This window comes from Lonchura striata, chromosome 31 (genome assembly GCF_050655825.1).
Source record: "Lonchura striata isolate lonStrDom1 chromosome 31, ASM5065582v1, whole genome shotgun sequence".
In the NCBI taxonomy this organism is placed as follows: Eukaryota; Metazoa; Chordata; class Aves; order Passeriformes; family Estrildidae; genus Lonchura; species Lonchura striata.
Genome location: NC_140733.1, coordinates 6,613,045 through 6,634,456, shown reverse-complemented (window position 1 = coordinate 6,634,456; position 21,412 = coordinate 6,613,045). Strand labels below are relative to the sequence as shown.

At 63.8% G+C, this 21,412-nt stretch overlaps 3 protein-coding genes and 8 non-coding genes across 21 annotated transcripts; 10 read left to right on the top strand and 1 right to left on the bottom strand.

Annotated features, from left to right (window-relative positions):
• The first annotated feature begins 323 nt into the window (after nucleotides 1-323).
• Nucleotides 324-3,937, top strand: LOC144247946 (uncharacterized). 9 transcript variants are annotated; one of them, XR_014950511.1, is made up of 9 exons: nucleotides 324-351; nucleotides 695-728; nucleotides 1,078-1,099; nucleotides 1,624-1,674; nucleotides 2,346-2,374; nucleotides 2,640-2,749; nucleotides 3,031-3,060; nucleotides 3,247-3,536; nucleotides 3,879-3,937. XR_014950511.1 is itself a non-coding variant. In XM_085563595.1 (9 exons), the coding sequence occupies exons 3-9, from the start codon at nucleotides 1,088-1,090 to the stop codon at nucleotides 3,907-3,909; spliced, it is 285 nt and encodes a 94-aa protein (XP_085419721.1). In that variant the 5' UTR covers nucleotides 324-351; nucleotides 695-728; nucleotides 1,078-1,087; the 3' UTR covers nucleotides 3,910-3,937. The 9 variants fall into 9 exon arrangements, 6 of the variants coding, with proteins under 6 accessions (XP_085419721.1, XP_085419722.1, XP_085419724.1 ...); XM_085563595.1 differs by having other exon boundaries at nucleotides 3,247-3,268; XR_014950513.1 differs by lacking the exons at nucleotides 3,031-3,060; nucleotides 3,247-3,536; nucleotides 3,879-3,937 and adding exons at nucleotides 1,931-1,992; nucleotides 2,111-2,161 and having other exon boundaries at nucleotides 324-587; nucleotides 2,640-2,938.
• Nucleotides 783-856, top strand: LOC116184686 (small nucleolar RNA SNORD26). Its single transcript, XR_004149421.1, has one exon. It is a non-coding gene; the product is annotated as a small nucleolar RNA SNORD26 (small nucleolar RNA).
• On the top strand, nucleotides 1,419-1,486 carry LOC116184688 (small nucleolar RNA SNORD31). Its single transcript, XR_004149423.1, has one exon. It is a non-coding gene; the product is annotated as a small nucleolar RNA SNORD31 (small nucleolar RNA).
• Nucleotides 2,436-2,562, top strand: LOC116184689 (small nucleolar RNA SNORD22). Its single transcript, XR_004149424.1, has one exon. It is a non-coding gene; the product is annotated as a small nucleolar RNA SNORD22 (small nucleolar RNA).
• Nucleotides 3,689-3,756, top strand: LOC116184687 (small nucleolar RNA SNORD31). The gene has a single exon (XR_004149422.3). It is a non-coding gene; the product is annotated as a small nucleolar RNA SNORD31 (small nucleolar RNA).
• A 676-nt stretch (nucleotides 3,938-4,613) lies between the features above and the next one.
• On the top strand, nucleotides 4,614-4,804 carry LOC144247968 (U2 spliceosomal RNA). Its single transcript, XR_013341403.1, has one exon. It is a non-coding gene; the product is annotated as a U2 spliceosomal RNA (small nuclear RNA).
• A 1,720-nt stretch (nucleotides 4,805-6,524) lies between these two features.
• Nucleotides 6,525-6,715, top strand: LOC146764821 (U2 spliceosomal RNA). Its single transcript, XR_014950595.1, has one exon. It is a non-coding gene; the product is annotated as a U2 spliceosomal RNA (small nuclear RNA).
• A 1,717-nt stretch (nucleotides 6,716-8,432) lies between these two features.
• On the top strand, nucleotides 8,433-8,623 carry LOC144247971 (U2 spliceosomal RNA). The gene has a single exon (XR_013341406.1). It is a non-coding gene; the product is annotated as a U2 spliceosomal RNA (small nuclear RNA).
• A 1,717-nt stretch (nucleotides 8,624-10,340) lies between these two features.
• Nucleotides 10,341-10,531, top strand: LOC144247966 (U2 spliceosomal RNA). The gene has a single exon (XR_013341401.1). It is a non-coding gene; the product is annotated as a U2 spliceosomal RNA (small nuclear RNA).
• Nucleotides 10,468-16,113, bottom strand: LOC110478862 (WD repeat-containing protein 74). 3 transcript variants are annotated; one of them, XM_085563545.1, is made up of 11 exons: nucleotides 16,034-16,113; nucleotides 15,422-15,528; nucleotides 15,222-15,343; nucleotides 14,712-14,775; nucleotides 14,111-14,260; nucleotides 13,448-13,549; nucleotides 12,818-12,918; nucleotides 12,467-12,522; nucleotides 11,719-11,805; nucleotides 11,165-11,221; nucleotides 10,468-11,084 (listed from the first exon to the last, which is right to left on the bottom strand). In XM_085563545.1, the coding sequence occupies exons 1-11, from the start codon at nucleotides 16,092-16,094 to the stop codon at nucleotides 10,789-10,791; spliced, it is 1,203 nt and encodes a 400-aa protein (XP_085419671.1). In that variant the 5' UTR covers nucleotides 16,095-16,113; the 3' UTR covers nucleotides 10,468-10,788. The 3 variants fall into 3 exon arrangements, with proteins under 3 accessions (XP_085419671.1, XP_085419672.1, XP_085419673.1); XM_085563547.1 differs by having other exon boundaries at nucleotides 10,870-11,084; nucleotides 11,719-11,858; XM_085563546.1 differs by lacking the exon at nucleotides 12,818-12,918 and having other exon boundaries at nucleotides 11,719-11,858.
• LOC146764820 (TAF6-like RNA polymerase II p300/CBP-associated factor-associated factor 65 kDa subunit 6L) lies at nucleotides 16,112-21,383 on the top strand. Its single transcript, XM_085563527.1, has 10 exons — nucleotides 16,112-16,456; nucleotides 17,097-17,183; nucleotides 17,707-17,857; nucleotides 18,180-18,230; nucleotides 18,322-18,416; nucleotides 18,514-18,588; nucleotides 18,870-19,090; nucleotides 19,170-19,302; nucleotides 19,895-20,023; nucleotides 20,104-21,383. Exons 1-10 carry the CDS (start codon nucleotides 16,310-16,312, stop codon nucleotides 20,842-20,844), a joined length of 1,830 nt encoding a protein of 609 aa, XP_085419653.1. The 5' UTR covers nucleotides 16,112-16,309; the 3' UTR covers nucleotides 20,845-21,383.
• The last annotated feature ends 29 nt before the right edge of the window (nucleotides 21,384-21,412 follow it).

The following is a 21,412-nucleotide window of genomic DNA, read 5'->3' as shown; positions in this document are numbered from 1 at the left end:
GAGCGCGGCGGTGGGCGGGGCTGAGGAGCCGAGCGGCGACGGAAACACCCGAGGGATCCACGAAACCAGCCGGAAACACCCGATTGGAGGAGCGCGGAGCAGAAAAGCCGCCATGAGAATTAATTGATGGCTCCGAACCCTTCGGAGCGCTGCCGGAAATTACCGAACGGATTCCGGCCGAACCAAACCTCCCCCGGCCTCAGCCGCCAGGGGGCGCCCCTCGCGCCTTTTCGCGCCTTTTCCGCCGCGCCGCGCTCCCGCCCCGCCCCCTTTCCCGGCATGCCCCGCGCGCTATTTAAGCGCCCGCCAGGCGGCGCCGCGGCCATTTTGTCCTGGCAGCGGTGGGCTGGGGTGCGTTGTGATTTCATCGCGCTGAGGGGTTGTGAGGGGCTAGCAGGGGGGTGTGGCGGCTTCCATAATCCGCTCCCTCTCCCCTGGCTGGTGGGGAGCAGCCTGGAGCTCCCCCGGCGCTGATCCCCTCACGCTTCAGCCGCTGTGTCCGTCCCTGAGGGGCTCCATGAGGGCCCCGCGCCTGCCCCAGGGCCTGCTCGGGGATGAGCCTGTCACAGACCTGTGCTGATGGCGCGGTGAAGAATTTCGAATTCTCTGAGGGCTCGTCCTGCCTGGGGGTTGGCTGCCCTATCATTGTAATATATTTTGTTTCTAACGCTTTATTTTTTTGTTTCCATTCTAGTGTTGTTACCCATGAAATGGAGCTTGTGCCTGAGGTGAGTAATTTAGTGTTTAATAAATCAGGTTTCGGGGCAGAGCGGGCAGCAGTGCTGCGGGGATGATCCCCATGAACTCTCTCTTGCTGATGGGGCAGTGGAGAAGCTTCTGGAACATTCTGAGTGGCACTGACCGAAAAAAGGAGTCAGATCTCTTGTGGGGAGGTTTAAAACCCTTCTGGAGGGGATCGGACCCACATTGGGGGTGTTTAACCCTTTCCAAGAGTTAAAACCACGTGTAGAAGTTTAGATCCACTCTAGATCCTCAGCCTGGGCTTTAAATTTCAACTCGATATAAGAACCTGCTTGGTTAAAATTAGTATTTTAATGGATTTTTCCTTGTTCTCAGGGCATGAGCCATGGGGGCGCAGGTGAGTGGGGATTTGCAGAGGGGATGTGGGGTTTCAAATTTTGGTTTGTGGGGTAGAGTTTTGGGAGACGATTTGGGATTTTAAAAGACAGTATTGGGGGATTTGGGGAGGAGATTTGGGATTTTGAGAGAAGATTTTGATATTTAAGGGGATTTTGGGGTTTGGAATTTTTGGGTTTTGGGGATTTGGGGTGGAGATTTTAGGGGGTTTTTGGGGTTTGGGGATGAGATTTTAGGGGGTTTTGAGGAGGGGATTTTCGGATGCTGGAGGGGCCATTGGGGTTTTGGCGAGGGGATTTTGGGGTTTTTTTGGGGTCTCCCCTGCCGAGGATGAGGCGATACCGCCCCAGACTGAGCCCTGTGACTGAGTGGTTCCCCCTGAGGCTCTGGGTGACCCCAGGGGAGTTTTGGGGGGGTCACCAATGGGGGTCTGGGGGTCTTTGTGTGAGTTTTGGGTCATGGAAGGATTTTTGGGGGGATCTAAAGGAGTGTGAGGATTTTTAACCCTTGAATTTTTTCTTGTAGCTCTTCGATTTTGGAATGCTCATGCATGGGTTCCCCATGGCCCCTCCCCAGGTGAGCCCCCCTTTTTTTACGGGGGGGAAATGAAGAATTTCTATCTCCCTCAGAGCCCCCCGATTTTGGGGTGCAGATTTTGGGGTCCCCCACATTTTTGGCTGTTCTGTGAGGAGTGACAATGACAAGCATATGGCTGAGGGGCCCTGATGCCACGTGAGCGCTGAGAGCAGCTGGGCCGGGCCCCGCAACTAACTAATTAATTGTTTAATTCGATTTAATTAATTAATCACCACCGTCCATTGATGTTTCGCAGTGGGAGAGCAGCAGAGGTGACCCTGGGGCCACCATGAAGTGACCACCACGAGCCCACCTCAGGTCAGAGCCCCCCCAAAATCCCTCCCCAATTTCAAAACCATCACACTGAGCCCCCCCCCCGAATTACCTAAATAATAGAAATTTAATTAAATAAACATAATTAATTTGTATTTTACAGTGGGATAGGTCTTGGGCCACCATGAAGTGACCACAAAGAGCCCCCCCTCAGGTCAGAGCCCCCCCAAGCCCCCCCAGAATCCCCCGACCCCCCAGTCCGAAGCGATGAGACCCTGAGCTGGAGGCTGAGTCCGATGGCAGCTCTGAGTTACCAAAGCCCTGATCGGATTTGGGGAGGGGGCTGCACCCCCCTGCGGGGCTCCGACCCCCCCTGAGCCCCCCAATTTCCTCCACAGCCTCGGGAGCTGCGGATCCCTGTGGGCAGGTGAGAGCTGGGGGTCCAGGGTGGGTTTGGGGGGTCCTGGGTGGGTTTGGGGGTCCCAGGCCCCCCATGAGGAAACCCCCACGTGTCTGACCCCCCCGGCTGGGCCCAGGACCTGCAAAGGTGGAACCCCCTGGAGCCCCCGGGGGGAGAGGAGGACAGAGAGTCCCAGCAGGGACGGTCTGAGGGGGCCTGCAGGGATTTGGGGGGATTCTGTGGGATTTTGGGTGTCAGAACTCACACTGACCCTCCCCTGTTTCCGTTCCAGGGTCCAACCCAGTCCTGCCCCCTCGGGGGTCCATAGTTGGGGGACCCCAACCCCCAGAGGGGAATTTGGGGGGTTTTGGAGCCAGTCTGTGAATCCTGAGAAGATCCCAAGTAAATCCTCACCTGGAGGGGGAATTGTTCACTGGGGTGGGGGTCCCTGGGCTGGGACCCCCATTGGGGTGACCCCTGCAGGGACGATTTGGGGTAAATTTGGGGCTTTCCTGGTGATTTTGGGGTGTGGAAGCCCCCCAGGGGTGATGACCTCATGAATCTCGTTCGGCTGAAGCTGCTGCTGACAACCCCAGGCCTGACCCGGGGGGGCTTTTCCCCCTTATGGGGTCCCCAAATTCCCCGAGAACCCCCCTGACCCCCCTTGTGTCCCCTCCCTGCAGGTGACAATCCCAGGACACACCTGGAGCCAGGTATGTAAATGAGGGGGTGTGGCCTGACCCATGACATCACAGCCCCAGTTTTGGTGATGATGTCACTAGCTCACTTTGACTCCCCTGAAAACACCTGAACACCTGAAAAATTGGGGTGGGGGTCCCCGGGGGGGTCCTGGGGGGGAGGGGGCGCCCTAAAGCCCCTCCCCCCCTGCTGTCCCACAGGTGCGGCAGGAGCGGGGCTCAGGTGAGCCTGGGGGGGATTTTGGGGAGCGGGGAGGAGATTTGGGGTGTTGGGAGGGATTTGGGATTTCAGATTTTGAGCTTTGGAGAGCGGATTTGGGGTGTGGGTTTCAAATTCTATTTTGTGGAGAAGGGATTTGGGATTTACAAAACCATTTTGAGGTTTGGGGAGGAGATTTGGGATTTTGAGAGTTGATTTCGGGATTTAGGGTGTGGAGAGGGATTTTCGAGAGTGGAGAAAGGATTTGGGGCTGTGAAGAGAAGACTTTGTGGTGAGGAACTTTGAGGTTTGGGGAGAAGATTTTGGGGGGATTTTTGAGGAAAGGATTTTGGGATGGTGAGGGGCCTCTGGGGGTTTGGCAGGAGGGATTTGGGGGACAGGATTTTGGGATTTAGGGGAGATTTGGGGTGTTTTTGGGGTCTCCCTGCCAAGGATGAGGCGATACCGCCCCAGACTGAGCCCTGTGACTGAGTGGTTCCCCCTGAGGCTCTGGGGGACCCCGGGGGTTTTGGGGGGTCCCAATGGGGGCTTGGGGGTCTCCTGGGTTCGGAACAGATTTTGGGTGATTTTTGAGGAGTTTGAAACCTTGTAACACTTGAATTTCTTCCTGCAGTTCTTGGATCGTGGAAGTTCTACCAACATAAATAAAAACTGCTGTTTTTGTTAAAAACATTGAATTTGTGCTTGTTTCTTATTTGGGGAGGAGGGACTGAGGGTGAGGGAATTGCGGAGGGGGGTCGCACCTGAGCCCCTCTATGCTTTTAAAGGCTACAAAAACATCTCAGGAAGCCAAAATTCCGAATTTAAACTCATTTTTTGGGTGATTTAGATGATTTTGATAATTTCCAGGTCTCCTGTGCCCCAAAACCCCCCGGGCATGGAGGGGAGCCTCCCAAAGCTCCCCCAAACCCGCGGCGTCACCGTGGGGGCCTGCTGGGGGGTGTTCTATGCAAATGAGAATGATTATATGCTAATTGCGTTGGCGTCATGGCAAATAAGGGGCAGGGCATGCAAATCGAGGTGCTCGATCGTCCAATCACATCACCAGTGGAACGCGGTGGGGCGGGGCTTCTAAGCGCAGGTGAAAGGCGGTGTTATGTAAATTAACAAGGCGGGACAATGCAAATTAAATCACAATGTTCAGCCAAGAGCATCATGGGAGCATAAATTTGGGGAGATTTTCGGGATTTTTGGGGTCGGTGTGTGAGAAGCGCGGGAGGGAAGCGCGGGACGGGGCGGGTAAGGCGGCCGGGAGCGGGGCCGGGCGGGGCGGCGGCGGCGCGGGGGTGTCCGTGAGGTGCGGGCGGGGCCGGTGCGGGGCCGGCGCGGGGCCGGGGCGGGGTCCGGTATCGCTTCTCGGCCTTTTGGCTAAGATCAAGTGTAGTATCTGTTCTTATCAGTTTAATATCTGATACGTCCTCGATGAGAGGACTTCATATTAAACGGATTTTTGGGCTCGGGAGTTGGACCCGGAGCTTGCTCCCTCCGCTCCGCGCATCGTGCCGGTATTGCAGTGCCTCCGGGAACGGTGCACCCCTCGGGGACCTGTGTCGGTGAACAGCAGATGAGGAGATGGTTCGGGCGCGGCTCTGCGGCGGCAGCAGCCGCCGCGTCCCGGGATCGCGGCACCTCCGGGAGCGGCGCGCCCGCCGGGAGCGTCACACGGTGGAAACTCACGATCGTGATTCCATCGCGATTGTCCCTTGGTGTCACCCCCAGCCGACGGGGACATCCCGGGGGAACCGAGGGGGCGGCACCCCACAGACCCCGGGACCCCCGCGTGTTTCGGGCAGGGATGGAATTTGGGGGATCCCCCCCAGCCCCGTCGGGACCCCGCGGGTGTCACCCCCTGTCACCCTCCCGGTGAGCCCGGGGACACCCCGCTGCCCCGGGGGGGATTCGGGCTCCCCCCGGATCTTGGAGGGATCCCCGACCCCCCCCACACGCACCCGGGACAGGTTTTGGGGCGCTCGGAGCCGTTTCGGGTTTCGGGGTTCGGGATTTGGGTCAGGAGGGGCCGATTTGGGGCTTTTGGGGTCCCGCTGCCGCCCAGCCCCGAGCGCCTTGAGGGGAACGCGGGACCCCAATGGCGGCAGCGGCGAGGCGGGGAGAATGCAAATGAGCGGGCGGAATTACCCTATTAGAGACGAGAGGCGGGGTTATGCTAATCACCAGCCGGCTGGAAACGAGGCGGGGCCAATGCAAATAAAGGGGCGCAATCGGCCAATCACCATGCGAGGCGGGAATAATGGTGTGGGCGGGGCTATAAAACAAGACTGCAAGTTTATTTGCATAAAGGGGCGGGGCTATGCACATTCACTGAACTTCCGCACAGCCGCGCAATGCATATTGGGAGCATTTTTTGGGAGATTTTTGGGATTTTAGGGGTCGCAAGGTGCCGGACCCGGGAGGGAAGCGCGGGATGGGACGGGGAAGGCGGCCGGGAGCGGGGCGGGCGCGGGGGAACCGAGGGGCGGCACCCCACAGACCCCGGGACCCCCGCGTTTTGGGGCAGGGATGGAATTTGGGGGATCCCCCCCAGCCCCGTCGGGACCCCGCGGGTGTCACCCCCTGTCACCCTCCCGGTGAGCTGGAGGACACCCCGGTGCCCCGGGGGGGATTCGGGGTCCCCCCGGATCTGGAAGGGGTCCCCGACCCCCCCACACGCACCCGGGACAGGTTTTGGGGCGCTCGGAGCCGTTTCGGGGTTCGGGGTTCGGGATTTGGGTCAGGAGGGGCCGATTTGGGGCTTTTGGGGTCCCGCTGCCGCCCAGCCCCGAGCGCCTTGAGGGGAACGCGGGACCCCAATGGCGGCAGCGGCGGCGGCGGGGAGAATGCAAATGAGCGGGCGAAATTACCCTATTAGAGACGAGAGGCGGGGTTATGCTAATCATCCGCCGGCTGGAAACGAGGCGGGGCGAATGCAAATAAAGCGGCGCGGTCGGCCAATCACGATGCGAGGCGGGAAAAACCGCGATGGGCGGGGCTATAAACCCACTATGCGATGCTATTTGAATAAAGAGGCGCGGTTATGCACATTTCCTGAGACTCCACCCGCGCAGTGCATGCTGGGAGGATTTTTTGGGGACATTTTCGGGATTTTCGGGGCCGGTGCGTGCGGAACCCGGGAGGGAAGCGCGGGACGGGGCGGGGAAGGCGGCCGGGAGCGGGGCCGGGCGGGGCGGCGGCGGCGCGGGGGTGTCCGTGAGGTGCGGGCGGGGCCGGTGCGGGGCCGGGCGGGGCCGGAGCGGGGTCCGGTATCGCTTCTCGGCCTTTTGGCTAAGATCAAGTGTAGTATCTGTTCTTATCAGTTTAATATCTGATACGTCCTCGATGAGAGGACTTCATATTAAACGGATTTTTGGGCTCGGGAGTTGGACCCGGAGCTTGCTCCCTCCGCTCCGCGCATCGTGCCGGTATTGCAGTGCCTCCGGGAACGGTGCACCCCTCGGGGACCTGTGCCGGTGAACAGCAGATGAGGAGATGGTTCGGGCGGGGCTCTGCGGCGGCGGCAGCCGCAGCGTCCCGGGATCGCGGCGCCTCCGGGAGCGGCGCGCCCGCCGGGAGCGTCACACGGTGCAAACTCACGGTCGCGATTCCATCGCGATTGTCCCTTGGTGTCACCCCCAGCCGACGGGGACATCCCGGGGAACCGAGGGGCCGCACCCCACAGACCCCGGGACCCCCGCGTGTTTTGGGCAGCGGTGGAATTTGGGGGATCCCCCCCAGCCCCGTCGGGACCCCGCGGGTGTCACCCCCTGTCACCCTCCCGGTGAGCCCGGGGACACCCCGCTGCCCCGGGGGGGATTCGGGCTCCCCCCGGATCTGGAAGGGGTCCCCGACCCCCCCACACGCACCCGGGACAGGTTTTGGGGCGCTCGGAGCCGTTTCGGGGTTCGGGGTTCGGGATTTGGGTCAGGAGGGGCCGATTTGGGGCTTTTGGGGTCCCGCTGCCCCCCAGCCCCGAGCGCCTTGAGGGGAACGCGGGACCCCAATGGCGGCAGCGGCGGGGGGGGGGCGAATGCAAATGAGCGGGCGGAATTTCCCTATTAGAGACGAGAGGCGGGGTTATGATAATCATCCGCCGGCTGGAAACGAGGCGGGGCCAATGCAAATAAAGGGGCGCAATCGGCCAATCACCATGCGAGGAGGGAAAAATGGGGTGGGCGGGGCTATAAAACAACACTGCGTGTTTATTTGCATAAAGGGGCGAGGCTATGCACATTCACTGAATACCCTCACAGCCGCGCAATGCATGTTGGGAGCATTTTTTGGGAGATTTTTGGGATTTTAGGGGTCGTAGTGTCCCGGACCCGGGAGGGAAGCGCGGGATGGGGCGGGGAAGGCGGCCGGGAGCGGCGCATCCCGGGGGAACCGAGTGGGTGGCACCCCGAAAACCCCGGGACCCCCGCGTTTTGCGGCAGGGGTGGAATTTGGGGGATCCCCCCCAGCCCCGTCGGGACCCCGCGGGTGTCACCCCCTGTCAACCTCCCGGTGAGCCCGGGGACACGCCGGTGCCCGGGGGGGATTCGGGCTCCCCCCGGATCTGGAAGGGGTCCCCGACCCCCCCCCACGCACCCGGGACCGGTTTTGGGGCGCTCGGAGCCGTTTCGGGGTTCGGGGTTCGCGATTTGGGTCAGGAGGAGCCGATTTGGGGCTTTTGGGGTCCCGCTGCCGCCCAGCCCCGAGCGCCTTGAGGGGAACGCGGGACCCCAATGGCGGCAGCGGCGGCGGCGGGGCGAATGCAAATGAGCGGGCGAAATTACCCTATTAGAGACGAGAGGCGGGGTTATGCTAATCACCAGCCGGCTGGAAACGAGGCGGGGCGAATGCAAATAAAGCGGCGCGGTCGGCCAATCACGATGCGAGGCGGGAAAAACCGCGATGGGCGGGGCTATAAACCCACTATGCGATGCTATTTGAATAAAGAGGCGCGGTTATGCACATTTCCTGAGTCGCCACCCGCGCAGTGCATTCTGGGAGGATTTTTTGGGACATTTTCGGGATTTTTGGGGTCGGTGTGTGAGAAGCGCGGGAGGGAAGCGCGGGACGGAGCCGGGAAGGCGGCCGGGAGCGGGGCCGGGCGGGGCGGCGGCGGCGCGGGGGTGTCTGTGAGGTGCGGGCGGGGCCGGTGCGGGGCCGGCGCGGGGCCGGTGCGGGGCCCGGTATCGCTTCTCGGCCTTTTGGCTAAGATCAAGTGTAGTATCTGTTCTTATCAGTTTAATATCTGATACGTCCTCGATGAGAGGACTTCATATTAAACGGATTTTTGGGCTCGGGAGTTGGACCCGGAGCTTGCTCCCTCCGCTCCGCGCATCGTGCCGGTATTGCAGTGCCTCCGGGAACGGTGCACCCCTCGGGGACCTGTGCCGGTGAACAGCAGATGAGGAGATGGTTCGGGCGCGGCTCTGCGGCGGCAGCAGCCGCAGCGTCCCGGGATCGCGGCGCCTCCGGGAGCGGCGCGCCCGCCGGGAGCGTCACACGGTGCAAACTCACGATCGTGATTCCATCGCGATTGTCCCTTGGTGTCACCCCCAGCCGACGGGGACATCCCGGGGAACCGAGGGACGGCACCCCACAGACCCCGGGACCCCCGCGTGTTTGGGGCAGGGATGGAAATTGGGGGATCCCCCCAGCCCCGTCGGGACCCCGCGGGTGTCACCCCCTGTCACCCTCCCGGTGAGCCCGGGGACACCCCGGTGCCCCGGGGGGGATTCGAGCTCCCCCCGGATCTGGAAGGGGTCCCCGACCCCCCCACACGCACCCGGGACCGGTTTTGGGGCGCTCGGAGCCGTTTCGGGGTTCGGAGTTCGCGATTTGGGTCAGGAGGGGCCGATTTGGGGCTTTTGGGGTCCCGCTGCCGCCCAGCCCCGAGCGCCTTGAGGGGAACGCGGGACCCCAATGGCGGCAGCGGCGGCGGTGGGGCGAATGCAAATGAGCGGGCGGAATTTCCCTATTAGAGACGAGAGGCGGGGTTATGCTAATCACCAGCCGGCTGGAAACGAGGCGGGGCCAATGCAAATAAAGAGGCGCAATCGGCCAATCACCATGCGAGGAGGGAAAAATGGGGTGGGCGGGGCTATAAAACAACACTGCGTGTTTATTTGCATAAAGGGGCGAGGCTATGCACATTCACTGAACTCCCTCACAGCCGCCCAATGCATGTTGGGAGCATTTTTTGGGAGATTTTTGGGATTTTAGGGGTCGTAGGGTGCCGGACCCGGGAGGGAAGCGCGGGATGGGGCGGGGAAGGCGGCCGGGAGCGGCGCATCCCGGGGGAACCGAGTGGGTGGCACCCCGAAAACCCCGGGACCCCCGCGTTTTGGGGCAGGGGTGGAATTTGGGGGATCCCCCCCAGCCCCGTCGGGACCCCGCGGGTGTCACCCCCTGTCACCCTCCCGGTGAGCCCGGGGACACCCCGCTGCCCCGGGGGGGATTCGGACTCCCCCCGGATCTGGAAGGGGTCCCCGACCCCCCCACACGCACCCGGGACAGGTTTTGGGGCGCTCGGAGCCGTTTCGGGGTTCGGGGTTCGGGATTTGGGTCAGGAGGGGCCGATTTGGGGCTTTTGGGGTCCCGCTGCCGCCCAGCCCCGAGCGCCTTGAGGGGAACGCGGGACCGCAATGGCGGCAGCGGCGGGGGCGGGGCGAATGCAAATGAGCGGGCGGAATTACCCTATTAGAGACGGGAGGCGGGGTTATGCTAATCACCCGCCGGCTGGAAAGGAGGCGCGGCGAATGCAAATAAACCGGCGCGGGCGACCAATCACGATGCGAGGCGGGAAAAACCGCGATGGGCGGGGCTATAAACCCACAATGCGATGCTATTTGAATAAAGAGGCGCGGTTATGCACATTTCCTGAGTCGCCACCCGCGCAGTGCATTCTGGGAGGATTTTTTGGGACATTTTCGGGATTTTTGGGGCCGGTGCGTGCGGAACCCGGGAGGGAAGCGCGGGACGGGGCGGGGAAGGCGGCCGGGAGCGGGGCCGGGCGGGGCGGCGGCGGCGCGGGGGTGTCCGTGAGGTGCGGGCGGGGCCGGTGCGGGGCCGGCGCGGTGCCGGTGCGGGGTCCGGTATCGCTTCTCGGCCTTTTGGCTAAGATCAAGTGTAGTATCTGTTCTTATCAGTTTAATATCTGATACGTCCTCGATGAGAGGACTTCATATTAAACGGATTTTTGGGCTCGGGAGTTGGACCCGGAGCTTGCTCCCTCCGCTCCGCGCATCGTGCCGGTATTGCAGTGCCTCCGGGAACGGTGCACCCCTCGGGGTCCTGTGTCGGTGAACAGCAGATGAGATGATCACAACCGCGGGTCTGTGGCGTTGCCTTTAGCACGTTCACAAGCAGATCCAGAACTTCTGAAACCGTGCTGAAACAGCGCACCCAGATTTAATGAATTACCACAGCTTAATTAATCACTCCCAATTCCATCAAACCCAGATGAAATCCTCCTAATTACTGCGGTGCTACTTAACCAAATTATTCAGCCCCAAGGGGCGAGGCTAAACTTTTGAGGAGTGGCGTTAAAAAATTCGGACACTCCCCAAATTCTTTTGCGCTCTCCCCACCCACCCCAGCCCAAACTTCTCACAAAATTCCATATATTTTTTTGCAAAAGCTCCAAAATTCCGTTTATTTCTCCCATTTTGGACGTTATTTACAGTGGGGGGAGGTTTTTGGGGGGTCCCAGGACCCCTCAAACCCCCGAAATTTTCCTTTTCTTGCCCTTCCTGGGGGTGGGGATGGACTCCAGAGCGTCCCAGAGCTCGTCCCCCTCCTCGTCCTTCACCCCTTTTTGGGGAGGGGGCTCCTCCTGTGCCTGGGGAGGGATAAACGGGGGGTTACAGAGGTGGGGGGCACCCCCAGCCCCCCAAAACCCGCCCGGGGTGGGGGTCTCACCTCCCAGTCCAGGTGGGAGTTCAGCAGAAGGCAGGTGAGGCGCGACTTCAGGTACACCTGGGGGTGTTTGAGGAGCCACAAGGGATTTTTGGAAAAGGTTTTGGGTTTTGTGGGGGTTTTTTTGGGTTTTATTTTGGTTTTTTTGGGGGTTTTTTTCTGAGATTTTTTTGGGGGGGTGTTGGAAGGTTTTGGGGTCAATCTCAGGAGTTTGGGCAGGTCCTGGAGGAGTTTTGGGGGGAGGTTTGGGGGAGGTCCCAGGGGATTTTGGGGGGTGTTTCGGGGGTCTCAGGGTGTCCTGGGAAGGGTTGGGGTGGTCCCAGGGGTGTTTTGAGTGGGTCTCAGGAGATTTTGGGGGACTCTGGGGTTCCCAAGTAGTTTGGGGGTGGCTCAGGGGGGTTTTGGGGGGGGTCCCAGGAGTTTCGGGGTGGTTTAGGGGGAGGTCTCCAGAGTTTCAAGGGGGTTTGGAGGTGGTTGAGGGGATTGGGGAGGGGTTTAGGGGTTCCCAGGAGTTTTGGGGTGTTTTAGGGGGGGTCTGGCAGTTTGGGGGTGCCCACCTTGTGCTGCAGGCGCCCGTCGAGGCCGTGCAGGCGCAGGAAGCGATCGAGGCCCACCGAGGCCACCAGGGGCAGGTGGGGGTGGCACTGCAGCCCCCGGACCCCCCCCGCGAAACCCTTCAGTGCCCGCAGCACCCGCCCTGCGGGCACGGGGGTCAGAGAGCCCCAGGACCCCCCCAAAATCCTGCCAGGACCCCCAAAAATCCCACCAGGACCCCCCCAAATCCCCTTCAGTGCCCGCAGCACCTGCCCTGCGGGCACGGGGGTCAGAGAGCCCCAGGACCCCCCCAAAATCCTGCCAGGACCCCCAAAAATCCCACCAGGACCCCCCCAAATCCCCTTCAGTGCCCGCAGCACCCGCCCTGCGGGCACGGGGGTCAGAGAGCCCCAGGACCCCCCCAAAATCCTGCCAGGACCCCCAAAAATCCCACCAGGACCCCCCCAAATCCCCTTCAGTGCCCGCAGCACCCGCCCTGCGGGCACGGGGGTCAGAGAGCCCCAGGACCCCCCCAAAATCCTGCCAGGACCCCCAAAAATCCCACCAGGACCCCCCCAAATCCCCTTCAGTGCCCGCAGCACCCGCCCTGCAGGCACGGGGGGGTCACGGGGTCACCAACCCCTGGGATTCCCCAAAATCCCCCTGGGATTCCCCAAAATCCCCACCAAGACCCCCTCAAATCCAACCAGGACTCCCAGATCCTCCCGGGACCCCCCAAAAATCTCCCCCGGACCCCCAAACCCCCCTCACCTTTGCGCAGGTCGATCACGGCCACGTCCCCCCGGGCGCTGCCCACGACCACCGAGCTGGGGAGGGGGGAAATGGGGCTGGGGGGGCAGCAGGACCCCCCCAGGCACCCCAAATTCATCCCCAGCACCCTGAATTCACCTTGGGCACCCAAATCCCCCTCCCCAGGTCACTTAGTGAATATCTAAATCCCGCCCAAGGCCTCCCAAAGCCACCCTAAATCCTCTTAGGACCCTCAAAAATTCCCTCAGGACGCCCCACAAACCCCCCCAAAATTCCCCCAGAATCCCCCAGGACCCCCCAAAATCCCCTAAAAACCCCCCCAAAAACCCCCCCAGGCCCCCCGGCACTGACGTGTCCCCGGCGGGCAGCGCCAGCGCCGTCAGCGGCGCCTCCCCGAAGGTGGCATCGAGCACCGGGCGGCGCCGGGGCGAGGAGGGGTCGTAGAGACGCACCTGGCACAGGTGAGGGGGGCAGCGGGTGAGGCCAGGTGTCCTCACCTGGCCGTGCCCCCCCAGGTGACCCCAGATGACCCCAGGTGTCCTCACCTGGCCGTGCCCCCCCAAATAACCCCAGGTGCCCCCCAGGTGCCCTCACCTGGCCGTGCCCCCCCAGGTGACCCCAGGTGACCCCAGGTGTCCTCACCTGGCCGTGCCCGGTGCAGGTGACCCCAGGTGTCCTCACCTGTTCGTGCCCCCCCAGGTGACCCCAGGTGCCCCCAGGTGTCCTCACCTGGCCGTGCCCGGTGCAGGTGACCCCAGGTGTCCTCACCTGGCCGTGCCCCCCCAGGTGACCCCCAGGTGACCCCAGGTGTCCTCACCTGGCCGTGCCCGGTGCAGGTGACCCCAGGTGTCCTCACCTGTTCGTGCCCCCCCAGGTGACCCCAGGTGCCCCCAGGTGTCCTCACCTGGCCGTGCCCCCCCAGATGACCCCAGGTGTCCTCACCTGGCCGTGCCCCCCCAGGTGCCCCCCAGGTGTCCTCACCTGGCCGTGCCCGGTGCAGGTGACGATCCGCTGGGACCCGGGCAGGAACTGCAGGTCCCGGTCCCAGACGGGGACGCGCAAATCCAGCCAATCGTTCCTCACCTGGTGTGGGGACAATTCCGGAATTTTGGGGACAATTCCGGAATTTTGGGGACATTTAGGGACAGTTTGAGGATGTTTGGGGACAATTTGGGACCTTTGAGGACAATTTGGGGGCAATTTCGGACCTTTAGGGACAATCTGGGACAATATGAGGACAATCTTGGACATTTGGGGGTAATCTGGGAAATCTGGGGAAAACTTGGAACAATTTGGGACATTTGGGGGCAATTCGGGTGGTTCCAAGGTGGTTGTGGAGTTGGTTTTGGGGTTGTTTTTGAGGTTATTTTTGGAGCAGTTCTGGGGTGTTTCTGGGGTTGTTTTGGGGGGGTTTTTTGGGATTGTTTTTGGGCTGTTTTGGGGGCGTTTTTGGGGTGGTTCTGGGGTATTTTGGGGTTGTTTTTGGGGTTATTTTTGTAGTGGTTTTGGGGTATTTTTTGGGTTGCTTTCAATGTGGCCCTGGTGCGTTTTTGGGGTTGTTTTTGGGGTGTTCTTGGGGCGGTTCTGGGATTGTTTCTGGGGTATTTTGGGGGTATTTTGGGGTTGTTTTTGGGGCTGACTCACGTTCTTGGCACGGAACAGGGGCTCCTGGGGCCGCTGCAGGTCCCACACCTTGAGCCCGTTCTCCTTCCCCCCCGTGGCCACCACGTGCGGCCGCGCCGGGTCCTGGCGCATCCGGCACAGCCCCGGCCCCGCCTGCAGCTCCTGCAGGGGCTGGGGGGCACCGGGGTCACCCCAAAATCCCCCAGGGACCCCCAAAATACCCACACCCCAAACCCTGCTCAAATCCCGACAAAAACCCCCAAAAAACCACCCCAAACCCTCCTAAAAACCCAAAAATGCCCAACAAAAACACCCCAAACTTTCCTAAAATCCCAAAAAACCACCCGAAACCCTCTTAAAAAACCCTAAAACCCCACCCCAAATTGCCCCAAAATCCCCAATTCTGGCACAGCTCCACCTGCAGCTTCCACAGGGGCTGGGAACGGGGAGGGGTCACCCCAAAACCCTCCAGGAACCCCCAAACCCTCCTAAAACCACCCCAAAACCCCCCAAAACACCCATTTTTGGCACATCCGACCCCACCCCCAGGTCCCAAAAGGGGCTGGGATTGAGGAGGGGTCTTGGGGTGACCCCAAAATCCCCCCCAGACCCCCTCACTCACCTCCTCAGTCTCCTGCTCCCCCCAGACCCGGACCAGCCCCGACTCCACCGCCGTGACCACGGAGCTGGGGGGATTTTGGGGGGCTCAGGGGGTCTTGGGGACCCCCCCCTAGCACCTCTGGCCCATCCCCCACCCCCCAAAAACCCTTCAGGGAATCCCTGGACACCCCAAAACCCCTCTGGAACCCCCCCAGAACCCCTGAACCCTCCCCAAGATGCCCCAAAGACCCTTCAGGGATCCCCTGGGTGCCCCCAGACCCCCCCTCAAAGCCCCCAGACCCCCCCCCAGACTCCCCCAAATCTCTCCCAACCCCCCCCAAACCCCTGGTACCTGCTGAGCACCCCCAGACCCCCCCAAACCCCCCCCAGGATCCCCTCAAACCCCCCAGACCCCCCAAACCCCCCCCAGGATCCCCCCAAACCCCCCAGGATCCCCCCAAACCCCCCCAGGATCCCCCCCAAACCCCCCGTACCTGCTGAGCACCCCCAGACCCCCCCAAACCCCCCGTACCTGCCGAGCACCCCGAGGCCGCAGAAGGCGCCGCCCCCCCCCGGGCAGAGCCGCCCCCCGGTGAATTTTCCCTTCTCGGTGCTGAAAACGCTGACGGAGCGATCCAGGGCCCCCACCAGCACCTGGGGGGGTTCGGGGGGTTCAGGACACCCCCAGACCCCTCCCCAGACCCCCCCCTGCCCCCGGGACCCCCGACTCACCTCGCTCTGGGCCGGGTCCCCCCAGGCCAGCGCTGAGACCCCCCGGGCCCGGCTCAGCCCCTCCCCCCCCGCGTGGTTCCAGGCCTCTCTGCGCTGCAGGTTCACCCCTGGGGGGGCACGGGGGGCTTGGAGACCCCCGCGGGACCCCCCAAAACCGCCAGGAGCCCCCCCCGGGACCCCCAGAAACCCCCGGAACATCAGGAACCGCCCCGGGATCCCCCCAAACAACCAGGACCGCCCCCCCCAAGACTTCCAGAGTCACCCCGAAAGTCCCAAGACCCCCCCCGGGACCCCCAAAGTCCCCCCACAACCCCCGCGACTCCCCCAAACCCGCGTTCCCCTCCCCCAAACTGCCAGGACCCCCCCCCAGACCCTCAGGATCGTCCCGGGACCCCCCCCCGCGGCCCCCAAAACCCTCCCGACCCCACCCTAAACCCCCGGGACCCCCAAAATCCCCTCCAAACCCCCCCGTGTCCCCCCCCCCCAAACCCCCGGGACCTTCCCGGCCAGCCCCGGGACCCCCGAAGGTCCCTCCCGGTTCCCCGAGATCCCCCCTGAGGGCTCCCCCTGATCCCCCCGAGCCCCCCAGGACCCCCCCCGGGCCCCCCCCACCTTTCAGGGCTCCGGTCTCGGCCCCCACCCAGACGTGGCACAACCGCGTGGGCGCCGCCATCTTGGCAGCCCCCCCCCCCGGCCCTTCCGGCGCGGGAACCGCGAGCGCGGCGGGACCGTTCCGGGCACAAAAGTTCCGGGGGTTGAGGGGTGCTGCTCCCGGCACGCCCCGCGCGGTTCTCATTTGCATAACCACGCCCATTCCGCGACGTTCCCGGCGCGCTTCAGGCGGGCTGATTTGCATGCCCCGCCCCCGTGGGCGTGGCCGGCCCCGCCATGGCGGAGCGGGAGGAGCGGCGCTTCGTGGAGCTGCCCCGGGACTCGGTGCGGCTCATGGCCGAGAGCGCCGGCCTCGAGCTCAGCGACGAGGTGGCGGCGCTGCTGGCCGAGGACGTGTGCTACCGGCTGCGGGAGGCCACGCAGGTACCGGGGGTACCGGGAGTACCGGGGCTACCGGCTGCGGGAGGCCACGCAGGTACCGGGAGTACCGGGGGTACCGGGGGTACCGGCTGCGGGAGGCCACGCAGGTACCGGGGGTACCGGGAGTACCGGGGCTACCGGCTGCGGGAGGCCACGCAGGTACCGGGAGTACCGGGAGTACCGGGGGTACCGGCTGCGGGAGGCCACGCAGGTACCGGGAGTACCGGGGGTACCGGCTGCGGGAGGCCACGCAGGTACCGGGAGTACCGGGGCTACCGGCTGCGGGAGGCCACGCAGGTACCGGGAGTACCGGGAGTACCGGGGCTACCGGCTGCGGGAGGCCACGCAGGTACCGGGGGTACCGGGGCTACCGGCTGCGGGAGGCCACGCAGGTACCGGGAGTACCGGGGGTACCGGGGCTACCGGCTGCGGGAGGCCACGCAGGTACCGGGAGTACCGGGAGTACCGGGGTTACCGGGGAGACTCGCGGGCAATCCCGGCCCCGCTGCCGCTGATGCTCCCGGTCCCGCCCAGCGGTTCCGGTGCCATCCCGGGAGCGGTTCCCCATGCCGGTCTCGCTCTTGGTGACGGTTCCGTTCCCGTTTCCTTTTCCTCGTTCCCGTTGTCCCGTCCCCGCTCCCAGAACAGCTCGCAGTTCCTCAAGCACACGCGGCGGCGCCGCCTCACCGTGGAGGATTTCAACCGAGCCCTGCGCTGGAGCAACGTCGAGGTGAGGACTGGGGACACTGGGGACACTGGGGGGGACTGGGGACACTGGGGACTTTGGGGACACTGGGGACTTTGGGGACACTGGGGACACTGGGGACACTGGGGGGGACTGGGGACACTGGGGATATTTGGGACACTGGGGGGACACTGGTGGCACTGGGAGCATCGGGGCTGTGCCAAATCCCTGCAGTGTCCTCAAATTCTCAGGAGTGCTCCCACTGTCCCCAATGTCCCCTCACTGTCCCCAATGTCCCCTCACTGTCCCCAATGTCCCCTGTCCCCAGGCCGTGTGTGGCTGTGGCTCCCAGGACTCTGTCCCCAATGTCCCCAATGTCCCCTCATTGTCCCCAATGTCCCCTCACTGTCCCCAGGCTGTGTGTGGCTGTGGCTCCCAGGCCTGTCCCCAATGTCCCCTCACTGTCCCCAATGTCCCCAATGTCCCCTCACTGTCCCCAATGTCCCCTCACTGTCCCCAATGTCCCCTCACTGTCCCCAATGTCCCAATGTCCCCTCACTGTCCCCAGGCCGTGTGTGGCTGTGGCTCCCAGGACTCGCTGCCGTTCCGGCCGCTCCGTGAGGGGGATTTGTTCTTCCCCGAGGACCGCGAGGTGAATCTGCTGGAGCTGGCGCTGGCCACCAACATCCCCAAGGGCTGCGCTGAGACCGCTGTCCGAGGTGGCACCCCAAATCCCCCGGGACCCCAAAATATCCTCTGGGACCCCCAAAATCATCCTGGGACCCCGAAATCATCCCAGGACCCAAAATCATCCTGGGAACCCCAGAATCATCCTGGCACCCCAGATTCTCCTGGGACCCCAAATCCTCTTGGCACCCCAAATCCTCCTGGGAACCCAAAATATCCTGGGGCTCCAAATCATCCTGGGACCCCAAAATGTTCTCTGGACCCCCGAATCTCCCCCTGGGATCCCCGAATTTCCCCCTGGGACCTGCCCAGCCCTCCCCGGTGGGGCGGGGGTCTCACCCCTCTCTCCTACAGTGCACGTCTCCTACCTGGATGGCAAAGGGAACCTGGAGCCGCAGGGAACAGGTCAGGAACGACCCCCTGAGATCCCCAAGACCCCTCCCCAGACCCCCTAAGCCCCCCAGTGGGGTTTATTTTTTGGGGTACCCCCCCGCAGTGCCCAGCGCCGTCTCCTCGCTCAGCGATGACCTCCTCAAGTACTACCAGCACGTCACCCGCGCCGTGCTGGGCGACGACCCCCAGCTCATGAAGGTGGGTGGGGGGGCTGGGGACCCCCTGGGGGGGCGGCTGCCCCTCCCCCCAAGCCGGCCTGACCCCCCCACCCCCCGTGTCCCCCCTCCCCCCTCAGGTGGCTCTGCAGGACCTCCAGAGCAACCCCAAAATCGCCGCGCTGCTGCCCTACTTCGTCTACGTGGTCAGCGGGGTCAGTCTGGGGGGTCCTGGGGGGGTTTGGGGTGAGTTTGGGGGGTCCTGGGGGGGATCGGGTGAGTTTGGGGGGTCCTGGGGGTGTTTGGGGTGAGTTTGGGGGGGGTCCCTGAGGGTTCCCAAGGGATTTGGGGGGTCCCAAGGTGGTCTGGGGTGAGTTTGGTGGTCCTGGGGGTCTCCAGAGGCTGCTGAAAGTTGCTGAGCTGAGCTGAACTAAGCCAGGCTATCCCTGGAGCCCCTCCCCAAACTCTCCCTGCCACCTTCCCCCACCTGCTCCAGGTGAAATCCGTGAGCCACGACCTGGAGCAGCTGAGCCGGCTGCTGCAGCTGGCGCGGAGCCTCCTGCAGAACCCGTTCCTGAGCCTGGGCTCCTACGTGGGCAGCCTGGTGGCCTCGGTGCTCTACTGCGTGCTGGAGCCGCTGGCCGCCTCCATCAACCCCCTCAACGACCACTGGACGCTGCGCGACTACGCCGCCATGCTGCTGGGCCGCATCTTCTGGTGGGCGGGGGGCTCCCGGGGGGGGTTTGGGGGTGTCCCGGGGGTGCCCCGGGGGCTCAGTGCCCGCCTGTGCCCGCAGGAGCCACGGGGAGCTGGTGCGGGGGCTCTACCAGCAGATCCTGCTCTCGCTGCAGAAGGTTCTGGCCGATCCCGTGCGGCCGCTCTGCTCCCACTACGGCGCCGTGGTGGGGCTGCACGCGCTGGGCTGGAAGGTTTGGGGGGTCTTGAGGGGGTTTTGGGGGGTGAGAGAGGGTTTGGAGGCTCCTGAGGGGTTTTTTGGGGGGGTTTCAAGGGGGTTTGGGGGGGTCCAAAAGGTGTCTAGGGGTGTCTAAGGGGGATTTGGGGGGGCCAAGAGGAGTCTAAAGGGGGTTTAGGGGGGTCCTGAGGGGGTTTGGGGGTCTTGAGGGGGTTCTAGGGGGTGAGAGAGGGTTTTGGAGGATCGCAGAATAGTTTGGGGAGCTCTCAAGGAGGTTTTGAGGGGTCTGAAAGGTGCCTAAGGGAGTCCTGGGGGGGTCTCAAGGGAGTTTCGGAGGGCTCAGAGGTGTCCATGGAGGGGTCTAAAGGGGGTTTGGGGGGGTCTGTGAGGGTGCTATGGGGGGTTTTGGGGGTCCAGGGGGAATTTAGGGTTCAGGGGAGGGTCCCAGACCGTGCCCCCCATCCCGCAGGTGGTGGAGCAGTTGCTGTACCCCCACCTCCCCCTGTACTGGTTTGGGGAGTTCCATGGGGTGGTTTGTGGGGTCAGGGGGGGTTCCTGGTCAGGATTTTGGGTTCGGGGGGGTCCCAGACCGTGCCCCCATCCCGCAGGCGGTGGAGCGGGTGCTGTACCCCCACCTCCCCACGTACTGGCCGAACCTCCAGGCCGTGCTGGACGATTACTCCGTGTCCAACGCCCAGGTCAAGGCTGATGGCCACAAAGTCTACGGCGCCATCCTGGTGAGGCCGGGGGGTCGTTTTTGGGGGGTGGGGGGGTCCCGTACCCCTTAACCCCCCTTAGATCCCTCTGACCCCCCCAGGTCGCCGTGGAGCGGCTGCTGAAGGCCAAGGCTCAGCAAGCCCCGGGATTTGGGGGTCCCGAGGGGTCCCCCCGGCACAGCCCCCCCGGCCTTGACCCCCTCCCCGAGCTGGGCTTGGGCCGCCCGTTGTTACCGGGGGGCGCCGCCGCCGCATCCTCCTCTTCCTCCTCCTCCTCCTCCTCCTCCTCGTCGTCGCCGTCGCTGCGGGACATGTACCGCGAGCTCTACGACTTCTTCGGGGACAGCCTCGCCGCCCGCTTCGGCACCGGCGCCCCCGCCGACCCCCCGAGCCCCCCGGGCGCGGCCGAGGGCGCCCGCAAGGAGCCGCCGGCCGAAGGAGCCGCCCGCAAAATGCCGCAGCTGACCAACGCCACGGTGAGCCCGTGGGACGAGGAGCCGGCCCCGCCGCGCCCGGAGCGCCCCGCGCTGCACCGAGCCCCGGGCCCGCCGCCCCGGCCCCGCGGCGCCCCCCGCGCCCCCGCCGGGCACCGGCCCGGCGCTCGGGACGTGTTCCACAAGTGCCGCTTCGCCCCGCGGGGCCCTCCCCGCTTCAGCTTCGTGATCGCGGGCCGCCAGACCGGGCGGCGCTGCCCCGGGCGCCGCTTCCAGACCAGCTTCCCGCAGCCGCCCGCGGCCGCGCTCGGCTCCCGGTACGCGCAGCGGCTGCCGATGATCGGCCGGACCGGGCGGGCCCCGCGCCGCTGGCCCCGCGCCGAGTACTCGCTGCTGCTGCTGCTCTGAGCCCCGCGGGCACCGGCAGGCGCGGGGCGGTCATTAAAGGGTGCCTGGTGGTCAGTGAGTGCTGGTCAGTGGGCAATAAAGGGTGTCCAGTGGTCAGTAGAGAGGGTGTGTGGGCAGTGGATGGCGTGGAGTGGTCAGTGGAGGGAGTGTTGGTGAGTGGATGATGTGAAATGTCAATAAGGGGCATGGAGTGGTCATTAAAGGGTGTCCAGTGGTCAGTAGAGGGTGTGGTGGGCAGTGGATGGTGTGGGGGGTCAGTAGGTGGATCCAGTGGTCGGTCAGTGTTGTGAGTGGTCAGTGGATGGTGTGGGGGGTCAGTAGGTGGATCCAGTGGTCAGTCAGTGTTGTGAGTGGTCAGTGGATGGTGTGGGGGGTCAGTAGGTGGATCCAGTGGTCAGTCAGTGTTGTCAGTGGTCAGTGGATGGTGTGGGGGGTCAGTAAGCAGCTCCAGCGGTCAGTGGTCAGTGGCCGGAGTGGGGTCAGTAAGCGGCTCCAGCGGTCACTGAGTGCCGCCTGCTCAATAAAATCTCATTTTTCCATTTTCTCCCCCAGTTCCCTCTTCCCCCCC

Coding starts and splice junctions, on each gene's coding strand:
- LOC144247946 (XM_085563593.1), top strand. Junction 1,675..2,345: donor TCCCCATGGCCCCTCCCCAG/GTGAGCCCCCCT, acceptor TTTCCTCCACAG/CCTCGGGAGCTGCGGATCCC. Junction 2,375..2,639: donor CTGCGGATCCCTGTGGGCAG/GTGAGAGCTGGG, acceptor TTTCCGTTCCAG/GGTCCAACCCAGTCCTGCCC.
- LOC110478862 (XM_085563545.1), bottom strand. CDS start 16,094: ATGGCGGCGCCCACGCGGTTGTGCCACGTCTGGGTGGGGGCCGAGACC. Junction 14,776..15,221: donor GGCCTCGGGGTGCTCGGCAG/GTACGGGGGGTT, acceptor AAATCCCCCCAG/CTCCGTGGTCACGGCGGTGG. Junction 11,806..12,466: donor CGTGATCGACCTGCGCAAAG/GTGAGGGGGGTT, acceptor CGGGGGCTGCAG/TGCCACCCCCACCTGCCCCT.
- LOC146764820 (XM_085563527.1), top strand. CDS start 16,310: ATGGCGGAGCGGGAGGAGCGGCGCTTCGTGGAGCTGCCCCGGGACTCG. Junction 17,858..18,179: donor CGCTGAGACCGCTGTCCGAG/GTGGCACCCCAA, acceptor TCTCTCCTACAG/TGCACGTCTCCTACCTGGAT. Junction 20,024..20,103: donor AAGTCTACGGCGCCATCCTG/GTGAGGCCGGGG, acceptor TGACCCCCCCAG/GTCGCCGTGGAGCGGCTGCT.